The sequence below is a fragment of the Penicillium subrubescens genome (assembly GCF_028828155.1).
Source record: "Penicillium subrubescens strain IBT 31985 chromosome Unknown utg000001l_segment0_segment0, whole genome shotgun sequence".
Lineage (NCBI taxonomy): Eukaryota > Fungi > Ascomycota > Eurotiomycetes > Eurotiales > Aspergillaceae > Penicillium > Penicillium subrubescens.
The window spans coordinates 4,158,900-4,177,976 of record NW_026643151.1 but is presented as its reverse complement, the minus strand read 5'-3'; the positions used below and the strand labels follow the sequence as shown (position 1 = coordinate 4,177,976).

The 19,077-nt window shown below is 50.9% G+C and overlaps 9 protein-coding genes across 9 annotated transcripts; 5 read left to right on the top strand and 4 right to left on the bottom strand.

Moving 5' to 3' along the window:
• Positions 1–391: 391 nt before the first annotated feature.
• On the bottom strand, positions 392–2,483 carry acuM (gluconeogenesis transcription factor RDS2; the record flags this gene model as incomplete). The annotated part of the gene is made up of 7 exons (XM_057147385.1): positions 392–443; positions 503–696; positions 752–1,503; positions 1,568–1,853; positions 1,973–1,990; positions 2,151–2,173; positions 2,228–2,483. The coding sequence occupies 7 exons, from the start codon at positions 2,481–2,483 to the stop codon at positions 392–394; spliced, it is 1,581 nt and encodes a 526-aa protein (XP_057015271.1).
• A 790-nt stretch (positions 2,484–3,273) lies between these two features.
• Positions 3,274–4,415, bottom strand: N7473_001444 (uncharacterized protein). The gene is made up of 5 exons (XM_057147384.1): positions 4,123–4,415; positions 3,942–4,026; positions 3,727–3,891; positions 3,554–3,661; positions 3,274–3,489 (listed from the first exon to the last, which is right to left on the bottom strand). The coding sequence occupies exons 1-5, from the start codon at positions 4,383–4,385 to the stop codon at positions 3,337–3,339; spliced, it is 774 nt and encodes a 257-aa protein (XP_057015270.1). The 5' UTR covers positions 4,386–4,415; the 3' UTR covers positions 3,274–3,336.
• Positions 4,416–5,091: 676 nt separating this feature from the next.
• Positions 5,092–7,023, bottom strand: N7473_001443 (basic helix-loop-helix domain-containing protein). Its single transcript, XM_057147383.1, has 2 exons — positions 6,634–7,023; positions 5,092–6,571 (listed from the first exon to the last, which is right to left on the bottom strand). The coding sequence occupies exons 1-2, from the start codon at positions 6,698–6,700 to the stop codon at positions 5,355–5,357; spliced, it is 1,284 nt and encodes a 427-aa protein (XP_057015269.1). The 5' UTR covers positions 6,701–7,023; the 3' UTR covers positions 5,092–5,354.
• Positions 7,024–8,268: 1,245 nt separating this feature from the next.
• On the top strand, positions 8,269–10,100 carry N7473_001442 (uncharacterized protein; the record flags this gene model as incomplete). The annotated part of the gene is made up of 4 exons (XM_057147382.1): positions 8,269–8,330; positions 8,419–8,530; positions 8,658–9,821; positions 9,978–10,100. The coding sequence occupies 4 exons, from the start codon at positions 8,269–8,271 to the stop codon at positions 10,098–10,100; spliced, it is 1,461 nt and encodes a 486-aa protein (XP_057015268.1).
• A 466-nt stretch (positions 10,101–10,566) lies between these two features.
• Positions 10,567–11,494, top strand: N7473_001441 (cytochrome c oxidase assembly protein; the record flags this gene model as incomplete). Its single annotated transcript, XM_057147381.1, has 4 exons — positions 10,567–10,754; positions 10,816–10,885; positions 10,956–11,397; positions 11,448–11,494. 4 exons carry the CDS (start codon positions 10,567–10,569, stop codon positions 11,492–11,494), a joined length of 747 nt encoding a protein of 248 aa, XP_057015267.1.
• Positions 11,495–11,944: 450 nt separating this feature from the next.
• N7473_001440 (replication factor C subunit 5) lies at positions 11,945–13,311 on the top strand (the record flags this gene model as incomplete). Its single annotated transcript, XM_057147380.1, has 6 exons — positions 11,945–12,031; positions 12,095–12,717; positions 12,783–12,951; positions 13,012–13,110; positions 13,175–13,230; positions 13,284–13,311. 6 exons carry the CDS (start codon positions 11,945–11,947, stop codon positions 13,309–13,311), a joined length of 1,062 nt encoding a protein of 353 aa, XP_057015266.1.
• A 565-nt stretch (positions 13,312–13,876) lies between these two features.
• Positions 13,877–14,468, top strand: N7473_001439 (uncharacterized protein; the record flags this gene model as incomplete). Its single annotated transcript, XM_057147379.1, has 4 exons — positions 13,877–13,926; positions 13,990–14,048; positions 14,112–14,252; positions 14,377–14,468. The coding sequence occupies 4 exons, from the start codon at positions 13,877–13,879 to the stop codon at positions 14,466–14,468; spliced, it is 342 nt and encodes a 113-aa protein (XP_057015265.1).
• A 67-nt stretch (positions 14,469–14,535) lies between these two features.
• N7473_001438 (mitochondrial 54S ribosomal protein uL16m) lies at positions 14,536–15,359 on the bottom strand (the record flags this gene model as incomplete). The annotated part of the gene is made up of 3 exons (XM_057147378.1): positions 14,536–14,708; positions 14,773–15,237; positions 15,302–15,359. The coding sequence occupies 3 exons, from the start codon at positions 15,357–15,359 to the stop codon at positions 14,536–14,538; spliced, it is 696 nt and encodes a 231-aa protein (XP_057015264.1).
• A 291-nt stretch (positions 15,360–15,650) lies between these two features.
• N7473_001437 (replication factor C subunit 1) lies at positions 15,651–19,039 on the top strand (the record flags this gene model as incomplete). The annotated part of the gene is made up of 5 exons (XM_057147377.1): positions 15,651–15,728; positions 15,821–15,845; positions 15,899–15,989; positions 16,060–18,368; positions 18,432–19,039. 5 exons carry the CDS (start codon positions 15,651–15,653, stop codon positions 19,037–19,039), a joined length of 3,111 nt encoding a protein of 1,036 aa, XP_057015263.1.
• Between the last annotated feature and the right edge of the window lie 38 nt (positions 19,040–19,077).

Below are 19,077 nucleotides of genomic sequence, written 5' to 3'. Positions count from 1 at the left end.
GAGCGGAAGAATTGAGTTGAGAGGAACGTCAAGGAAGGACTGAAGATGAGGTGGTGGAGAACAGTGAAGTGAGGGCAAACGTGAAGGTCACCTGGCCACGACCTCAACCCACGCACCTTCGTTCCTAAAAAGTCCCCCTAGAATATTAAAAGATTTACCAGTAGAGAAATTGTTCTTGATTTTGATCAATAGCTGTGAATCAAACACCGCAGGAATTGTACATTTTCAGACTAAAGGATACAAGCCTCCAGACTCGGGGAATCAAAATTCAAAGGAGAGAGAGAGAAAAGAGACGCAAGAACCGATTAAAAGCAAATGCCGGATTTTTTGAACTAACCCATACCAAAACTGAAAAGAAGCATGAAAGGATAAAAACATTCTAGAAAGGTCGCTACTTGTGGACCCGTTGTGTGGGTAGGAAGTTTCCAACGATCAGAGACGGGCTATTATAGACTATATTAGTTTCTGGATCATCGCCAACCTCAAGTACGAAGACACTTACATGTTGTGATTGTCACGTCGGATGGTGAACGAGAAGCAGCATGGAATACCCTCGCCTGTTGGGTTACTCGGGCTTTTCAGAGTGCAGCTGGTGAGCATAGCTTTCTGGGTGTTGTCGAAAGCAATAGCGCCAAACTTTTCCCAGTAGCTCACCAGCTGATCCTCAACAAAGAACTCATGGATTGCGAGTTTACCCTTCAAAAAGAAAATCAGTCAAGCTCGAAAGTTTGAGGTCAAGAAAAGCACTCACATCACGCAAACTCTCTATAGGTACGTCGATCAGTTGTGCCATCTCATTGTTACCACGGAAGATCTCGCCGGTACGCCGCCAGCAGCAGGCTGGAATAGCCATACTGGCGAAGACACGATCATACTCCATCAGGCTCCGCTCAAACCACATCTCCACAAGGATAAGCTCAATATCAGTCAGACTCTGCATGCGTTCGCGGAACTTGGGTCGAAATTTGTCTAGCTGCCGGAGAATCTTCTGCCTAGATGCTTGGTGCATGTTCTTCTCCATGTACTGATTGAGCCGAGCGTAGCCTTTAACGTAGTTGAAAGGCTTCAACAGTCCTGCGTCGTACTTGGCCTTGAGAAGCTTGTTCATGCGCTCCTCTGGTGGGTCCGATCCGGACGGATCCGCTGCGGTCATGTAATATGTCTCGCGAGCCTTGTCATTGCCTACTGTAGATGTTGGGCGCAGGACGGAATCTCCTTGAGGTTCCTGGCTCTGTGCCGCTGGTGGGAGCTGCACCGGCGGGGGCAGGCCATTCTGTACACCAACTGTGTTCATGGAATTGATGAGAGTCGGATCGGAGTAGATGCCCTGCATGCTCTGATCTTGGAACAGTGCGCCGTCGTCCAACAGACTATTACTGAGGAAATCTCCAAGCAAGTTGTACTCATTAGTGACCTCGGGCGCATTGAACATGTATGAAGGATGGAGCGAATGCATGTCTTGAAATTGATTTTGCCCGCCCAGCCAGTCGTTGTACGCCATCACTAAGATTCCGTGTCAGTCGGTTCTCAAAGCACTGCCAGAAGTACAGCCCTGGTCTATACTCACTCTGCTGAGGGTTGTTCTCAATACCTTGGCCGGAGGAGGCAATGCTCGGAGGCTGTACCGAAGAAGGCGCAATTCCGATTGTGCCGTCTGGGAGAATTTGCTGACCAGCAGAGTCTGGGAGATCGACACTTGCTCCCATGCCTTGGACGTTGGTCAGTTCATTGTTAGACGAGCCCTCCTCGTCCGCGGCCGAATGGTCTTGATCTCTGCGTTTCGTGGGTTCACGAGGCTCATCATGGCACAAATGGCCGATATTGCGTTTTATACAACGTGTACAAGGCCGTTCCTATGCGCATTAAAGCTAGTCAGCAGGTACATTTCTCTGGGTTGTGCCCAGCGTTGGCAGCCGGTTTCGTAGGTGATATGGAGGGTTGGACGGGCTCGGATGGGAGGGGAATGTCGTACCGAATCGCAAGTCATATGCTGTCCCACGCAACCAAGAGGGCTCTGTTAGCAAAGCAATTTCTTCAAGCAGGTCCGCCGCACTAGTATGTAATAGAAACTCTGTAGTGACAGAGTCCTAGAAAGATCGTCGCAAGGCACACCCATATGCGCGCGAATATTGATGAAGCGGGGAGCTTACCGAACGTCGACAATAGACACAAGCTGCAAATATAAATCACTCATCAGCAAAATCAACTGCTCAATCGCCATGCGAACCGGGTACCGAAGGTTTGCGCCCAAAGATCCCTGTCGCATAGCGCGCGAACGGCACCTTACCGTGATTGACCTTGCGGCGCTTCTTTGGGCTGGAATGACTTCCTGAGCCCGCGGTTTCGGACTTGACTGCAGATGCTGCTGGCGAGTCCTTTGCCCGCGCATCCTTGCCTGCGTCTCCTGCGCTGGCCTTGAACTTGGCAGCCGCAGCGGTCTTGTCGGAGATTGCGCCCGATCCCGACGCGGATTTCTCGGTCATTGTGAAGTTCAGGAATCACCAGGGCTGAGTAAAATGACTGCCTGCAGACATTGACCGCAGGAAATAGAATGGAGGAGAGCGAGGAAATGTTGTGGTGAGAGACTACTTCAAGGTGGTTTAGGATGTTCAAAGTTCTTGGAGGGCGGCGCGAAAGCGGAGTCATGCCGGGCAAGTCACAACGACCCCTCCGAACTTCTCCGCATGCGCATGGCGCATCTCTGGTCGCTTCTTAGGGGCTTCCCGAGTCGCGGGGGTCGCGGGGGCACCTCGGTATGACTTTAGGCCCTACCATAACGCCCGCCACCTAAATTTAGTCTTCCTAGGATTTACTTTTGTTACAAGATCGTCACTCGTATGAGCGATTTTTGAACAACGTCCTCATTTGAAATTATCTGGGCTTGCAGGGCCTTGCGATCAGATGGCATGATAAACTTTCCTTAAGTGGAATTTAGGCGTGTGCGCCCAAACAATAGGATCTATCAAATGAGACAGGAATCGCCAGAGAGCCTCATAGTAAGCCCTTCGTATCCTGGCCAGATGTGCCTGGGTGCGTACTCTTCTTAGGTGCCACACCATGTACACCGTACTTCACGTGTGATAGAACCTGGTCTCGGTTGGCAAATACCAACTACCGGCAGTGGCTGATCAAGGTGATCGGGACCTTAGCACGCGACAGGGATCTCCTGGACAGCCTCGGATGGTCAATACCAGGCCATGAGCTTCTGGCGGGTGAGAGGCGATGTTATTTCATCAATCCTCGGAGCCCTGCATCTGCGAACTCCTGCCGACGTATGTCGGTTGCCCAAAAATGGGGCTTGCAGTCTGCATGTTGAATCGTATGCCGGATGCCCTTTCAGTCGTTCGGGGTTGTGTATAAGTCCAATGCAGCTTGCGACCGGGTGATTGCCTCGCTGAGTCCGGCCAGGGGTGCAGTATTACTCTGCATTGATTGAAGATGGCCATGCAGTTGCTTCATCAGAGCTCGAACCTCTGGGTCGTCGCCCAACTAGATTGGTGGTCATGGTCAGTCCACAAGATTCTGGTGGGAGCGTAGAGCGGAATAGTCATACCTCGTCCATGGTTACCTGGCTCTTTTTGATGTCCAGGAGTGTAAACTCAGCGCCCCCTTGGCGATCGGTTTGCGGTAGATCGTCAAGCTTACGCAAGACGGGGTGTTCCTGAAAATGGCAAGGTCAGAAAGGAAACGACATGATTTGTGACGTTCGTGGATATTTGCGCCTACATTTTTCATCTGCCTCTTTCTCTCGACCTCTGCTCGCTTCGCATTTCTTTCCATTTCTTGTAGTGACTGTTTCTCCTCGGCAAGGAGTGCCTCTTCTTTGGCAATCTCGGCTCTCAGGAGATCAGCGCTATCCTGTATGGTAGCCAAGTTGGCTTCTAACGCACGCTGCATCTGGTCAGCTCTGGTGGCCTGGTCCACGTTGACAGGGGACGTACGTGTTCGTTCAGCGCGGACTCGTAGTCAAAGTTGGAGTCCTTCGTTATGGGCGGGAATGGCATTCGAGGAAGACGCTTTCCAAGACTACATTCGAATGCGAATTAGCAAAGGAGTCCTAGATGCGCTGCGACTGCTTCGCTCGCCGGTAGAGAAATGCGATCAAAGACGATATGAACATACTTATGCACCACAGCCCGCACCGCACTCTGCGCCTCGATGCGCTTCCGCTCATTCTGCTGCCGCACTATCACTGGACGCTCGAGCGAGTGGAACAAGTCCCGGACCTTATCCTGAACAGGTTCTGGCAGAGTGGTCCATTTCGTCTTGACGGTTTTCTCAGGGATGCGGCGCACACTCGGTTTCAGGTAAGCGTAGCTTTTGCGAGAGTCATTTTCTGAGGTTCTGGTCTCTTCATCGCCAGAGCGCTTTCGTTTGGGAGGCATGATGGGGTAATGAGGAGTTGTGTCGTGGTGTTGACCATGCGAAGTTGAGGCCGGCTAGACGCGTCGCCCAAAACAGAGCGGTGGGGCCCGTGGGATCGGCCGCTAACGAGGCCGTCCGATAAGTACGGGGCGTACATAGTTCCAGCTACACTTGGGCTGGTCCTGGTGTTCGTGGTACAATTATTTAGAAGAATTGATCTTCGGAAAACTCTCTAGCGATAGCTTTTTATTCACAAGCAAAATGGACTCTGGAGCATGAGGTTCCTTCCATATCCTTTTGCTGCTGTTAGCAATTCAACTATTGAGTGCGGTCTAGCACTGAGTGGCATTGCGCAAGTTTGAAACTTCGAGGAAGAATTACAGAATCGTCTCAACAGTCATATCTCAAAAATCACCCAAGAGGCGTTGTCTGGGCTATCGAGCAACTTTGATACGTTCGGAAAAATCTTTCAAAAGAGAAAAAGCTGGAGAATATCTGGCCGAATCTTTTGCCTGGTCTAGAAACTCGAGGCATTTGAACCACCATTGTACATCAGTCGACTTAGCTTTACTGTGCCGCTTCCATGAGACCCCATACGAAATATGCATCGTTTCTCATGCGCTGATGAGAATGTACAGCTAGGTATTCCTTGGAAGCGCGATTACCAGCTTCATAATGGTAACGCGACCATGATATATAGAATTTTTTATGCTGAAAGATATAAACTGAGCACATAAAACCGACCACCAGGATGCGGACATATCTGATAACATCTCCGAGGACTAACAATCATCACAAAAAGCCTCCCCCACATACAAACAAAATTGGTATCATATTAACAACAAACGCCCACTCGCCAGTTTGAGGGACCCGAAGCCACCTAGCCGCTGAACCGCTTGGAGTGCCCGAGAACAAAACAAATGCGTCAACATTCTCGGTGAACGAAAAACAAGAGAATAAATCATGGTCACATCACAAAGGCATATATCTCATCGAGGCATTACAAGGCCGTTAATCGTTTTCATATCGGTCAACTGGCTCTGTAGGAGTTCATTGCCACGAAGGAGATCCTCGAGCCAGTCCGCGGCCTGAGTGAGCATGGCACTTTTGCTGAAGCCACCGCCTCGAAGGCCGGGGACTAGCGAGCAGAGATCATCGAAGCCTTGACGGATGAGATTACGCCGCTTTTGTTCAGAGAGAATGTGGTTGGTTCTCTTCTGCTCTTCGGAGAGGTTCTCGCGAGGAGCCTTGGCTGTCGGGGTGACTCTCGCCTTTCGAGATGTGTCCGATGATGAGCGTCGGCCCTTGGCGATGCTGGGGGTGCGGGATTTCCTGGACATCGACCTTGAATCCTCGTCATCGGAGTATTGCTCACTGCTTGCCTTGACGACACGCTGTCGTTTGCGGGGTTGCGAGCTCTCATCTTCATCGGCCTGGCGGAAGGCGGTGCGTTGACCATGGTTACCAGCCATACGTTCGGGGCTGGGAGCCCGAGTGTTGGCTGCACTATCCTGCGGCTCAAAGCAGTCCAGATGTTCTAATAAATCTCTCGTGCGAGTCTCCATATCTGGCTGGTCAGGAGGTGCCACGTAGCCTTGGTCCATGAAGCTGCCGTCGGAACCCCAGTGCAAACCGCGAGTCTTGCGAGACGGATGTTGGTCTTCGGGAATCGGGTCGCGCACGTCAAAGAGCATCTCAGAAGTGTGAAATCCCGTAGGAATCCGAGGCCGTGAGGGTGAGGAGCCGGAAGCTTGTGCGGGAGCCATATGCTGAGAATCGCGCCGACCGTGGACACCGTTCATGTTGATGGGCTGGCCCACGAATGCTTGCTGGGCCAGGGCAGAACCGAGATCGGTCCCATTCATGTTATTATGGTAGAGCATCGAAGCTGCCGCATAAATGTCGGGACCAGCAGCGCTGCCGTTCATCAAGTTCATTTTGAGGTTTTGTGGGGGGAAGGATGGTTGCGACAGCGAAGTGGTTGAGCCTTCGAAGGTGGGTGGGAGTTCGTCGGTCCAGTCGAAGTTGAGACCAGAGGGTTTATTTTGTTGACTTCGAAACCAGAAATCATTTGTAAAGTTGTTGGAATTCATCGTAGTGAAAAAGCTATCGAGCATATTGGATTCATTATCATCAAGCAGCGGGAGGCCCGAAGGCACGGCCGGAGCCTGTTCGAAAGGAGCGTCCATCGGGGAGAGGAAGGCGTCTATTGACTCGTTAGGAAATGATACCGACAAAACGAGAGGTCCAGTCAAACAGAGTACTCACAGCCAAATGGACCAGCAGGTGGTGGGGAGGTAGGTCTGGGGTGTACTTCAGGGCCTAATCCATCCATGATCGATGCGATGCGACTAGAGCTTTCAGGAGAAGGCCGAGCGAGACGTCCAGAGTCAAGAGTTGCTGCCCTGAAGAATCAAGAGCAGCGGAGACCAGGACGACAAGATCATGCCTTGGCTAATAGTTCGGTGTCCGACTATCGCCCGTGCTGTAGAGACTCGAGATCGCCGACTTGATAAGGAGAGATAGGTGGGTGGATTCCCAGATAGAGAGTGTGAATATAAGATAGATAAATTCGATGGCCCAAAGAGGGTGTGAAAAATGAAAAGGAGATGGGAAATGTAAAAGCAAACGAAGATGCTGAAAGCTGGGGAAATGACTATCCAAGGTGGAGTTGTTCTCTCTTCTCTCGTTGCCATCGACCATCCACCATCGCATTATTGTCGGACTGACCCTCAATCACATGTGAATTTTTTTTCCAGGTCGCGTGACGTAACGGCTATACCAAAATTACACTAAATTACAGCCGTGCTAGCGGCACCATTCAGTTACTCGGGTAGTACTTTTGGGGGCGGTTGGCAGCGGTACACCACTCTCAATATCCACTCTCAATATTACTCTATTTTCGTACCAGAATGTATCACTCTCGTACCGCCAGCCGCGTATCTTCACCCAGTCACCCAAACTCCGGGGGAGCCGCCCCGAGGCCCTGAATCTCGGCATCGCGGAGAACTCGACCAGTCCGACCGGGTCCAACGTGGAGTACCCCATTCTCGACTTGGTATCCAGTGTCCTCATCCAAAGGGTCCCAAGAGTACCTTTCAAGTCACTGGTAAGTTGGAACTTACTCGGGGCCTTCACTCATTTTGGTCAGCGTCCCAAGATCCCCCATCCCCACCACGCCGTTTGCCCACACACACCACCATCTCTTGAGGTCTGTGCTTATGGGACTATTCCCAGTCTCTCCCAGCCAGCCTTGTTCTTTGCAATCGGGAGAATTATCTCATAGCGTGCGCCCAGGATTCGATCTTTGCCCTATCTAGCCCTTAGTTAACTCATCCCCCCCGGGTCTTGCTCAGCCCAAGCCCCGCATCAACCAACATCTGCAAATTGCTTCGACGGATGATCGGCCGCGACTTGTGTCGTGCCCCTGAAATCCTGAATACATAATTAAGTACTTGCTGCGACTCATCTCGGCGGGGACTTACTTCCCCATCAGGAACCGAGGTCCTACCCCATTCGACCCTCCTACATATTCCCCCTACATAAGCTTCCCCCATTACCGGTTACACAGATCCACGGTTGATCAGAGGGGAGACGAGAAAAACGATCGTGCAGCTGTCAGGAGGGTCACTTCCCCTCAATCTCAAAATCCAAAATCCAAAAAGAATACTACCCAACTTTTTGGACAGCTGCCATTTGCCAGTCATCGTCTGCAACAAAGCCTGGTCTGCGCGGTCAGCACTGTAGGGCACGAGCGAGTAGCGCTGTGATTGGACAAGCTGTCACTGTCCCACTCTCTAATTGTCCCAGACGCAGGCCTGGGAATCCCGATTAGTCGCGCCTTTTCAGTGTGATGCTTATTCTACCTCCCCGCGGATCAGCTTCGTGAGGGTTACCGGCAAGATGGAACCTGCAGTCCGGCTAAGTCTCCGTGACAGGCACTTTCAAGTCCGGGTCTTGAAGCCGTAAGTTCTTCCGACCTTCTGCCGCGTACAACGGTGGTGTCAATCCCCAAATTAGGGAATCTAGAGCTGATCGCTCTCGGGTCTATAGTATCTTACGTGCTTACGCCTTGGGATATTTGTCATCACTCACACCAAAACTCTTGACCTATGTTCGACGACTCAGAAGCCAGGACTGGTCTGTCAAGCAAAAACTTCAGGAGGTGAGTCCCGACATTCGGTGTTTTGATAGCCAGGATACGATGGATGATGTCACTGTCCAACGCGTGCTCAAAACACTGTCTATCTGTGGCGGCCCAAAATAGAATAGGCTAATCATGAATCTCGTAGCTTGCTCGTGTTCTCGCCGGGCCTCTGCGGGTCAACAGCTTTCCAACGTTCTGCGCGGCTCTCGTTGGTGGATCAACCTTGTTCCCCGTACTGCTCTATAGGATCTACGCATCGGTTGCTCAAGGTGATATCCAGATCTCTCAACAGGTGAATCGATTGATTCGATTCGTCACTACCTTCCTATCAGCATGGATTAGTTTCGACCTTTTGAACAAGAACCGCTCCATCACACGACAAGAACTCAGAGCCAGGAGACTCTCACGGGGCCAGGATGACCCCGGTGAGGAGCTAGCCGATACCCTCGAGCGCCCACACCCTGTGTTGGTGGGCCGGACGATGGATCTCACCATATTCACCGTCACGAGAGCTGTGGACGTGATAGCCTGCATGGCATGGAGCCGCTGGGCTCGCCGTCGCAAGGCTCAGAACCGTTGGACTATCATCGAGTCTTATATTCCTGGTCTAGCTGACGCAGGAGTCTTTGCAACGAGTGCAGCAGTGGTCATGTGGGCATGGTTTTACCTGCCGGAGAGATTACCCCGGACCTACGAGAAATGGATTAGCGAGATTGCCAAAGTGGACACAAGGCTAATCGAGGCCCTCCGTCGCGCTCGACGCGGGACCTTCGTCTACGGAAAAGACACCGGACAAGCACCCCTCTTGGAATCCATGTGCAGAGACTTTGGCTGGCCCGAGATATGGGGCGATCCCTCAAAGACCATCCCCATTCCATGCGAAATGGTGCACATGGGCTGCGGCCCGAATTGCGAGATACATGCGGTGTCCCGCTTTGCCCGAACCTTCAAGATAGCTTGTGCAACCTACATCCCACTTCAGATCATTCTGCGGCTGCGCAAAATGAGGGATCCGGCCGTATTACGCCGGGCCATCTCCGAGGGTGCGCAGTCATCTGCCTTTCTTGCAACCTTTGTCAGTCTCTTCTACTACGCTGTCTGCTTGTCGCGGACACGGATCGGGCCGAAGGTATTCGATGCAAAAACAGTTACGCCGCTGATGTGGGATTCTGGTCTCTGTGTGGGAGCGGGATGTCTTATGTGTGGATGGAGTGTATTGGTTGAGCAGGCACGGAAGAGGCAGGAGTTGGCCCTATTTGTGGCACCGCGAGCTGCTGCCACGGTGTTGCCACGATTGTATGAGAAAAAGGTATGTTCGAGCCTCTTCTTGTCCAGTCGACTTGTGTCACACTCCCACGGTCTAAGACCATCTCCCGCCCTCGAGTAGAGAGGGAGTGTGTGGTCGGTCGGTTACAGTTGTTCTAGTACGAGTGCTAATACGTTTGTTTTTTTCCCTTGATTCTAGTATCAACATCGCGAGCACATTGCATTTGCAGTCAGCGCTGCGATTCTTCTCACCTGTCTTCGGGAAAGGCCCAGCTTGGTTCGGGGTGTCTTTGGTCGTATCACTAATAGTGTGTTGAACTAGAGTTGGCGGGGGTAGCGGGTTTTCATTCAACGTTTTGTATGACTAGTTATCACTTTTTGCGCCCCTTTGAACAGACAGTGTTCTCTCGAGGCTTATTTGACTAATGTTTATGCATCCAGTGGGTTTATGAGTCCACTGGAGCTCAAATTAATGTGTTCAAATTGAAAATTTTCACAAGTAGACGCGAGAGATATTCGGGAGTGGAATTTGGGGTACGCAGAATATAGAACCTCAGCTTCGCGATAGGCCAGACTGGCAACTGTCCAGCAGATCATAGCACAGTGAGTAATCAATTGCCGCTGGGGCAGATACGCTGGTCTGCTGGATGTAGATCTACATGTATGGAGCTTGGTCTTATCGATAAGCAAGCCGCTGCCGTCACGTGCAGGGCTGCGGGATACCTTCAATCGCCGGGATCTGAAGTGGTCCGATTCCTCTGCAGATTCCAGAAATGATGAATTCCAGGATGTTTCCCTCATGGGGGCGCTGTACACTGACAGGGAGCATACCTCAACGCTCAGTTTATCTCCGAAAGGGCATTTTTGAGGCAGAGAAGAGGTTCTTTTCAAGGAATTCATTCCTACACCAGAAGCAGCATGCCTCCGCGGCACCCTTCAACACACCGCAATCGCAACAGCGCAACACTTCTACTATGTGAGCATGCTCTGCTTGAGAGAAATCTGAGCTCTTTCACATACTGATATACTTCAATCAGGTACTATACAATCAGCATGATCCTCGGAACCGTCGCACTTGCCTATGGCTCCGTTCCTCTGTACAAAATGGTGCGCCTCGCCCTTCCTATTGGTGACTAGCAAAATAAAGACTACGGTCTCAATTGACACATAAGGACAGATCTGCCAGCAAACCGGTTGGGGTGGCCAGCCCATTCTTACCCACCGAGTCGGCGACGGCGACACAGCCTCCCGAGTGACACCAGTAACCGACTCCCGACGTCTCCGCATTACCTTCAACGGCTCCGTCTCCGATGTTCTTCCCTGGAAGTTCACGCCGCAACAACGAGAGGTTCGGGTGCTGCCTGGTGAGACAGCCCTGGCTTTCTACACTGCCACCAACAAGGGTCCCCAGGATATCATTGGAGTCGCAACGTATAGCGTCACTCCGGGCCAGGTGGCACCGTACTTTAGCAAGATTCAGTGCTTCTGTTTCGAGGAGCAGAAGTTGAATGCTGGCGAGTCCGTGGATATGCCTGTCTTCTTCTATATTGATCCTGATTTCGCGACGGATCCTAATATGAAGGGCATTGATACGATCACGTTATCTTATACATTCTTCAGTAAGTGAACCTTGATTTTGAGCACTGACGACTGGACTAACCCAAACTAGAAGCGAAATATGATGACAATGGGGTTCTGAAGCCCATTCAGTCTTAAAATCCTCTTTCTTGGAGAGGCGGCTTTTACCATCGAACGATCGCGGAATCAGAATGACTGATTTGTGACAAAGAGAGCTCTACACCTCTCTAGCAGGGCTCCTAGTCAATGCTGGCCAAGGATTCACTCCATCAATCTCTCATCTCCACAACAATTGTGACTGTACTATATCTCTGGAATAAGGCGCACGGCATAAAATTCGATAGAAATCTCAAATTGTACATATAGAAGAAAAACCTGCTCTTTCCATAACCACTTTGTAAGGTTTTCGGTAACTGTAGAGCATATTTGACAAGTTTTCTCAGGCCCAAGCTGGTTGTTCGAGATATGCACGGACCACCGATTAATTAGGCGCGCGTGGGTGGTCCCGACGCGTTCCCCCAATTTCGCATTTTCGAAAGCTCCCCTCAAGAACCTCCGATTATCACATCTACCAATCCACAATACACCATGGCTTTGCTCGTCGATAAGCTGCGTCCCCGGTCACTTGACGCGCTCACATATCACCCTGAGTTGTCGGATCGCCTCCGAGCTCTGGTAAGGCCAAACATCTGCACTGCTATGCCAACACCTTCTCACCTAGCTTTTTCTATATTACAGGCTCAGAGCGGAGACTTCCCTCATCTGCTGGTCTATGGACCATCTGGTGCCGGCAAGAAGACACGTATCATTGCAACTCTCAAAGAACTGTACGGCTCCGGTGTCGAGAAGATCAAGATCGATGCACGAGTCTTCCAAACTACCAGCAACCGCAAGCTCGAATTCAACATTGTCTCCTCCGTCTACCACCTCGAGATTACTCCGGCCGATGTCGGAACATACGACCGCGTCGTGGTTCAAGAATTGCTGAAAGAAGTTGCCCAGACACAACAGGTGGATCTGTCCGCGAAGCAACGGTTCAAGGTTGTCGTGATCAATGAAGCCGACCACCTTACTCGTGACGCCCAAGCCGCGCTGAGACGTACAATGGAAAAGTACAGCCCTAATTTGCGATTGATTCTCCTGGCCAATAGCACTTCCAACATCATTGCGCCCATCCGCTCGCGTACCCTGCTGGTCAGGGTGGCCGCACCAACTGAAAACGATATCTGCGCGGCACTTCGAATCGCCGCGAAGAGAGAGGGATGGACCGAGGCGGATGGTTTGAACAAGAGGATTGCGAAGGAGAGTGGTCGGAATCTGCGCCGTGCATTGCTCATGTTTGAGTCTATCTATGCGCAGAAGTAAGTGGACTCATCAAGGGTGGACTCAAGTGTGTGTTCAGGCTCTAACAGGTGTGAAATAATAGTGAGAAAGTGACGGATAGCACTCCCATTCCACCTCCTGACTGGGAGGCACTTATCTCGATCACAGCAGCCGAGATCATAAAGGACCGATCGCCCGCCCAGCTTTTGCAAGTCCGCGCACGGCTGTATGACCTTTTGACGCACTGCATTCCACCGACTACCATCCTCAAGGTATGCCATTGTATCGTGACGGAACTATCTGAGAACACCATTAACGTTGCTTCGTTTTAGACATTGACGTTTATGCTGGTGTCACAAGTGGACGATGTCCTTAAGCCGGATGTGATCAAATGGTCTGCCTTTTATGAGCATCGGATCAAGCTTGGCAGTGTAAGTTATCATCGCCTCTCAGAAAGGTTTGATTACATGGATGCTGATATACATCCCAATATAGAAAGTGATCTTCCACCTCGAGGCCTTTGTGGCCAAGTTCATGCGCATCTACGAGAGGTCAGTTCAATCAAATTCAAATCCAACGCACACGTCCACTAACATTACTTTAGCTGGACTATGGGCATGGACTTCGAGTAAACTCACTCAAACAAATTCGATCAATGAATGAATGATTGTACACTACGCGGTGAGCCTCAGTTCGCGAGCCAGTTGGCTTCCTGGGTTTCTGCAGGTTGCGACTCGGATACTGCTGGATCTTTGATACTTGCCTCAAGTCTTTATTATCTCTTACTATTTTTACCGGGCGCATCATGGCATTTTGAAATGGATTCCGGCGTTTTTACTTGCCATTAGAGCTATGCATTGGATACTCAAGGGTTTTACACCTATTTTACTGTGCTCCGTAAATAAGTAGAGCACAGACGACGTCAAATATTGACTTAAGGCTGAAGCTAATAACCGATAAGATCAAAATGCCACCGGCGGTCATCTCCCTGTGGCCTTGAAGTTCGGGGGTTAGAACAACCTGAGTTCCAGTTGTTGGGCCTACGTCATCGTCATCGCATCTCGTCACTGGGCCAGCTTCCTGGAATACCTATGTATGTCCTCTTGACAGACATTCTTTCACTCCTGATCAATCGTACTCCTAACAAATCCCAACATTGATCAACTGATTCTTACGTTTTTATCAATTCCAGTCAAAATGACCGACCCTAGACTAGTTGATATGGAACCCGGTGGCGAGAGCACACAGTATCAACACCCAAGCATAAAGCTCCACCACCATACAAACCAATATTAACGCTCTTTGACTAGATATGAATCCATTCGCGAATTTACTCAACCACCGGAAAAGCAGACCGGACAGCTGGGTGGTAAATTGGACCTTTGATACCTTAAACCATCCGAAGTGTGGATAACTAACAATTCGTCTTTAGGAGGCCAGCCGCATACAAAGAGCGAGATGAAGACTACATTTGACAAAAACGGGAATGGAAACGGAAACGGCGCCAACGGAGAGGAATACGCCCAGGCACAAAAGCTAGGAATGGGACAAGGCGCCCAGGGCAAGAACAAAGGTAAATCACAGTCATGTATCCTTCGGTCTAAACTCCTAATATAACGACAAAGGCATCTAACCCCACAAATGGTGCATAATGATTCGAGTATGATGCGTACAAAAGCTGACAATATAATGTACAGAAAATCGGAATTCCGACAACCCAGTCGATGCAGGAGCCGCGAGAACCAGGAGAGAGCAGGGGTATGGGCCTGGCTCCGGCGTCGGGGCTTAAATTTGGCTCGGCGATGTTGGCAATGAGAGGGATGACGCTAAGGCCATGCGAGAGGGTGCGGCGGGATTTATTGAGAAGAGGTAGGGCTGGAGGTGGTAGTCTTGGGCGGATTCTCGAGTTCGTTGGTTCCCAGGGGAGGGTTTCTGCGTGCGCGCTTGAGGGATTCGAGGGTCACACCGTTGCCGAGTTTGGTGATTCCGACGACGGGCGGGTCGTCCTTCTTGACGAATTCCCAGAGACCTAGCGAGAGATAGTTAGATTGGGTAATGTCAGGGCAAATTGAGATGCAGATCCAAAAACATACCAGGCAACTTATGGCCAGCCAATCTGAATGCCTCCCGGGCAACCTTTTCGTGCAGATCTCCCTTCAATTCGAAGACAACTCGGCTAACGGGCAACCGGACTGTCCAGTAGTCGAATTTACCCTTACCCTTACCCATACGCTGCTCATTACCCTTGGTATAGACACCAATGTTGGCGCTAACACGCTTGTACAACTTGTAGTTCATGCCACGTAGCCGCCTCTTGATGGTTTCCTCTGCAATCTTAAGAGCTGAAGCCGGCATCCGTCGGTCATGGTCCTTCATGCGAAGACCAAAGTCTCCCCACACCACTGTTGTTCCGCGAGTAGATCCGCCCGTGGCGACGTGTGGGCGACCTTTGGGGGACTTTGATTTCTCGGCAAACTTCGGAGTAAGCCAGTCCAGTGCGGGTGATGTGGTAGAGAAGCATCGTGCGAGAGAGAAGGTAGCTAGCGATCCCGACAGGCCTGTTTCGCAAATGTCAGTTTGAAGCTGCGACCGCCATTGGCATAGAAAAAAGGGCGGTCATACATGTTGGCCGGGTGCAGGCCGACAGAGGCCCCGCGAACATCTTCATCTGAAGACCCATTGTTACCGGGGAAGGTGACCGAGGATGCAACGAGCGACTGTAGATGCTTTGCGCAGGGCGACGGCACTTTTCGATGTCCGAGTTCCCCAAGTCTACGCTAGTCCCATTCAGGTTTAAGTACTGTGCACGTGCCCAGCGTGTTCCTTAGTCAGCGGTCACGTCTCCCGCTCGTGTCCAGCGCGTCACGCATGGGACTGTTGCCTCACTAGGCTGCAGGAGCTTCCTTCACTCTCAATTGCCTTCGTGCTCTGAGTTCTGTACTTGGCAACTCATCTCGACAGTGATCTCACGATGCCATCTGATATCAGGAGCTTCTTTGGAGGCAAGCCTGCTCAGGCTTCAAGCACCGCTCCGAAGCCTGCAAAAGAGGTAAGCTATCCTGCAAAGAATCTAAAGTTCTTCTGTACTTTTCTGCTTTCAATGACTCTTACAACTTGCTAATCTGAAATTATATTGCAAAGGACCCCTCTGCTGCACGGAAACGACGTACGAGCCGGTGTCTTGTCCTATCCTTTCTCCAGTACTAATGATTTGTATAGGAAGCAGAAAGGTGGTGGACGATAGCGACGATGATGAAGATGTTGCGCCAGCAAAAGCGCCAACGCCCAAAGCGAAACCGAAGGCTCAACCGTAAGCTCATTTTTTTTTCCTTTAGGGCTATACAAGCTTGCATTGGCTGACGTTCACTCCCTTGAAACAGGAAACGCGAGGAACCAAAAGGCGAACCTACAACTAGTTCAGACTACTTTGCTTCAAGCAAAAAGCGAGGCCGGCCTTCCAAGACCATAACCGAGTCAAAAACCGATGAAGCCCCCGTCAAGCCTTCCCGAACTGCCACGAAGAAGACCACAAAGGATGTGGTCGATGACGAGGGACTTGGTGGAGACGACATTTTCGCAAACGAATACAGCAAAAAGAAGGGTGACGACTATGTCGCTGCAGACAGTGACGACGATGATGATTTCGAGGTGCTAGAAGTCAAACCGGCAACTGCGGCTTCGAAGAGAAACCAAAAGAAGCCCTCGGTTCTTGACGATGACGATGATGTGGTCATGGAAGATCTCCCAAAGGTCGCTTCCAAACCCGCTAGAGCAGGCCGAAAGCGAAAGTCCGAAGCCCTCATCGACGAAGATGAGGATGATGACTACCAGGAAACGAAGAAGAAACCAGCACCTCGAGCCAAGTCGACTGCCTCTCCCGCAGCCAAGAAAACGAAAGCCGCTCCCAAGAAGAAAGAACCAGAACCGGAAGATCCTGAGATTCAGAAAATCTTGGACAGCATTCCCACCATTAGGCCACCATCGCCACCTGCCGCTACTGGGGAGACCCAGAAGTGGCAATTTGGCGCGCAGCGTTCTCGCACTCCTCCGACTGCAGGCACCAAGGAACTTCCTATCGGAGCTGAGGACTGCCTGGCAGGGCTAGTGTTTGTATTCACTGGTATTCTCGACACCCTGGGTCGTGAAGAAGGCCAGGAATTAGTCAAGAAATACGGCGGCAAAGTCACTGGAGGCCCAAGCTCCAAGACCAGCTATGTTGTTCTCGGCAGTGATGCTGGCCCAAAGAAACTCGAGACTATTCAAAAGTACAATCTCAAGACCATCAACGAGGATGGTCTCTTCGAGTTGATCCGGCGTTTGCCTGCATATGGCGGCTCTGGAAAAGCTGCGGAAAAGCATGCAGCCAAAAAGAAAGCAGAGGAAGACAAGGTCTTGAAGATGGCAGCAGAGATTGACGCAGAAGAAAAGAAACAGGAAGCGGCCAAGGCCAAGGCCAAGTCTCAACAAAATGGCCGAACTCCGCTTGCAGCTCAGGGTCCGCCGGTTGATGACCAACTTTGGACCACCAAGTATGCGCCTACCTCAATCAACATGATCTGCGGCAACAAGGGTGCTGTCGAGAAAATCCAGAAATGGTTACGAAATTGGCATAAAAATGCCAAAGACAATTTCAAAAAGGCTGGACCAGACGGCTCGGGTATCTATCGTGCAGTTATAATCCATGGCCCTCCAGGAATTGGCAAGACCACAGCTGCACACCTGGTGGCCAAGATGGAAGGATATGATATCGTCGAAACCAACGCCAGCGATACCAGAAGTAAAAAGCTTGTTGAGGCTGGCACCTTGGGAGTCCTGGACACAACATCTTTGCAAGGATACTTTGCTGGAGAAGGCAAGAAAGTTGAAAGCGAGAAGCGCAATCTGTGCCTTATCATGGATGAAGTCGATGGTATGTCAGCTGGTGATCGCGGAGGTGTTGGCGCAGTAGCAGCCATCGTCAAGAAGACCAATATCCCAATCATCCTCATTTGCAACGAGCGTCGATTGCCCAAGATGAAGCCCTTTGACCACATCACCTTCGATGTTCCGTTCAGACGCCCATCGGGGGCTGAACTTGTTGCCAGACTTTCTACTATTTGCTTCCGCGAGAAGATGAAGCTCCCCACATCTGTGCTGGAGGCTCTGATTGAAGGCTCACATGCTGATATCCGACAAATCATCAACATGTTGTCTGCCGTCAAGCTGGACCTGTCCAACGTGGATGACAAGTCGGCCATAGATTTCGATAAAGGCAAACAGATGGCCAAGGCGTGGGAGAAGCATATCATCCTCAAGCCCTGGGATATCACAAGCAAAATTCTCAACGCGCAAACGTTTGCACCGAGCTCGACCTCGACATTGAACGACAAGACTGAACTTTACTTCAACGACCACGAGTTTAGCTATCTGATGCTCCAGGAAAACTATCTCCGAACAGCTCCCACTCTCGCATCAAGATATGATGAAGGAAAGGAGAAAAGATTGAAGCAACTCGAACTGATGGACAACGCCGCGTCGAGTATCAGTGACGGAGATCTCGTGGACCGCATGATCCATGGAACCCAGCAACAATGGAGTCTGATGCCTACGCACGCTATTTTCAGCTTTGTGAGACCGGCCAGTTTCATGTTTGGCAACATGAAGGAGCGGCCACAGTTTACCAGCTGGCTTGGCCAGAACAGCAAGCAAGGTAGGATAAATTCCCCAGTCTAAGCTTGGTATAGAAGATCTGACTAACTTTCCTTCCTTCCAGGTAAGCTGTCACGTTTCGTCAAGGAGATCCAAGGCCACACGCGTCTCCGGACTTCCGGCAATCGTGACGAGATTCGTCAACAATATATGCCGTTGATCTGGGACAAGACGGTCAAGCGTCTCATGGATGAGGGCAAGGAGAGTGTTGACGAAGTCATCGACTTCATGGATGCATACTTCCTCACGCGTGATGACTTTGACGCGATGGTCGAGCTCGGACTTGGGCCCATGGATCAATCCAAGGTCAAGCTCGACACCCAGACCAAGGCCACCTTCACGCGTCTTTATAACCAACGCTCACATCCTCTGCCATTCATGAAGGCGAGCAATGTCGTGGTACCGAAGAAGGAAACCAAGGAGAGGCCTGACGTGGAAGACGTCGTTGAAGAATCGGATGAAGAGGAGGTCGTTGATGAGGCCAAGGGCGACGATGAAGACGAGCTGGATTTGAAAAAGGACAAGTACGTTAGTGTGCCCAAGAAAAAGGCCGGCGCAGGGAAAGCCAAGAAGGGAAAGAAGGCCGCCGCTGCAGATGAAGATGGCTTTATCGACGATAGCGAGGAGAAGCCCAAGAAGGGTCGCAAGACCAAGGCCAAGACCAAGGCATAGGATGCCTGGTTTGTACTATAATATCTTTTCTTGTATCC

Coding starts and splice junctions, on each gene's coding strand:
- N7473_001444 (XM_057147384.1), bottom strand. CDS start 4,385: ATGCCTCCCAAACGAAAGCGCTCTGGCGATGAAGAGACCAGAACCTCA. Junction 3,892..3,941: donor AGTCCGCGCTGAACGAACAC/GTACGTCCCCTG, acceptor GACCAGATGCAG/CGTGCGTTAGAAGCCAACTT. Junction 3,490..3,553: donor GCCAGGTAACCATGGACGAG/GTATGACTATTC, acceptor CCACCAATCTAG/TTGGGCGACGACCCAGAGGT.
- N7473_001443 (XM_057147383.1), bottom strand. CDS start 6,700: ATGGATGGATTAGGCCCTGAAGTACACCCCAGACCTACCTCCCCACCA. Junction 6,572..6,633: donor ACCTGCTGGTCCATTTGGCT/GTGAGTACTCTG, acceptor ACGAGTCAATAG/ACGCCTTCCTCTCCCCGATG.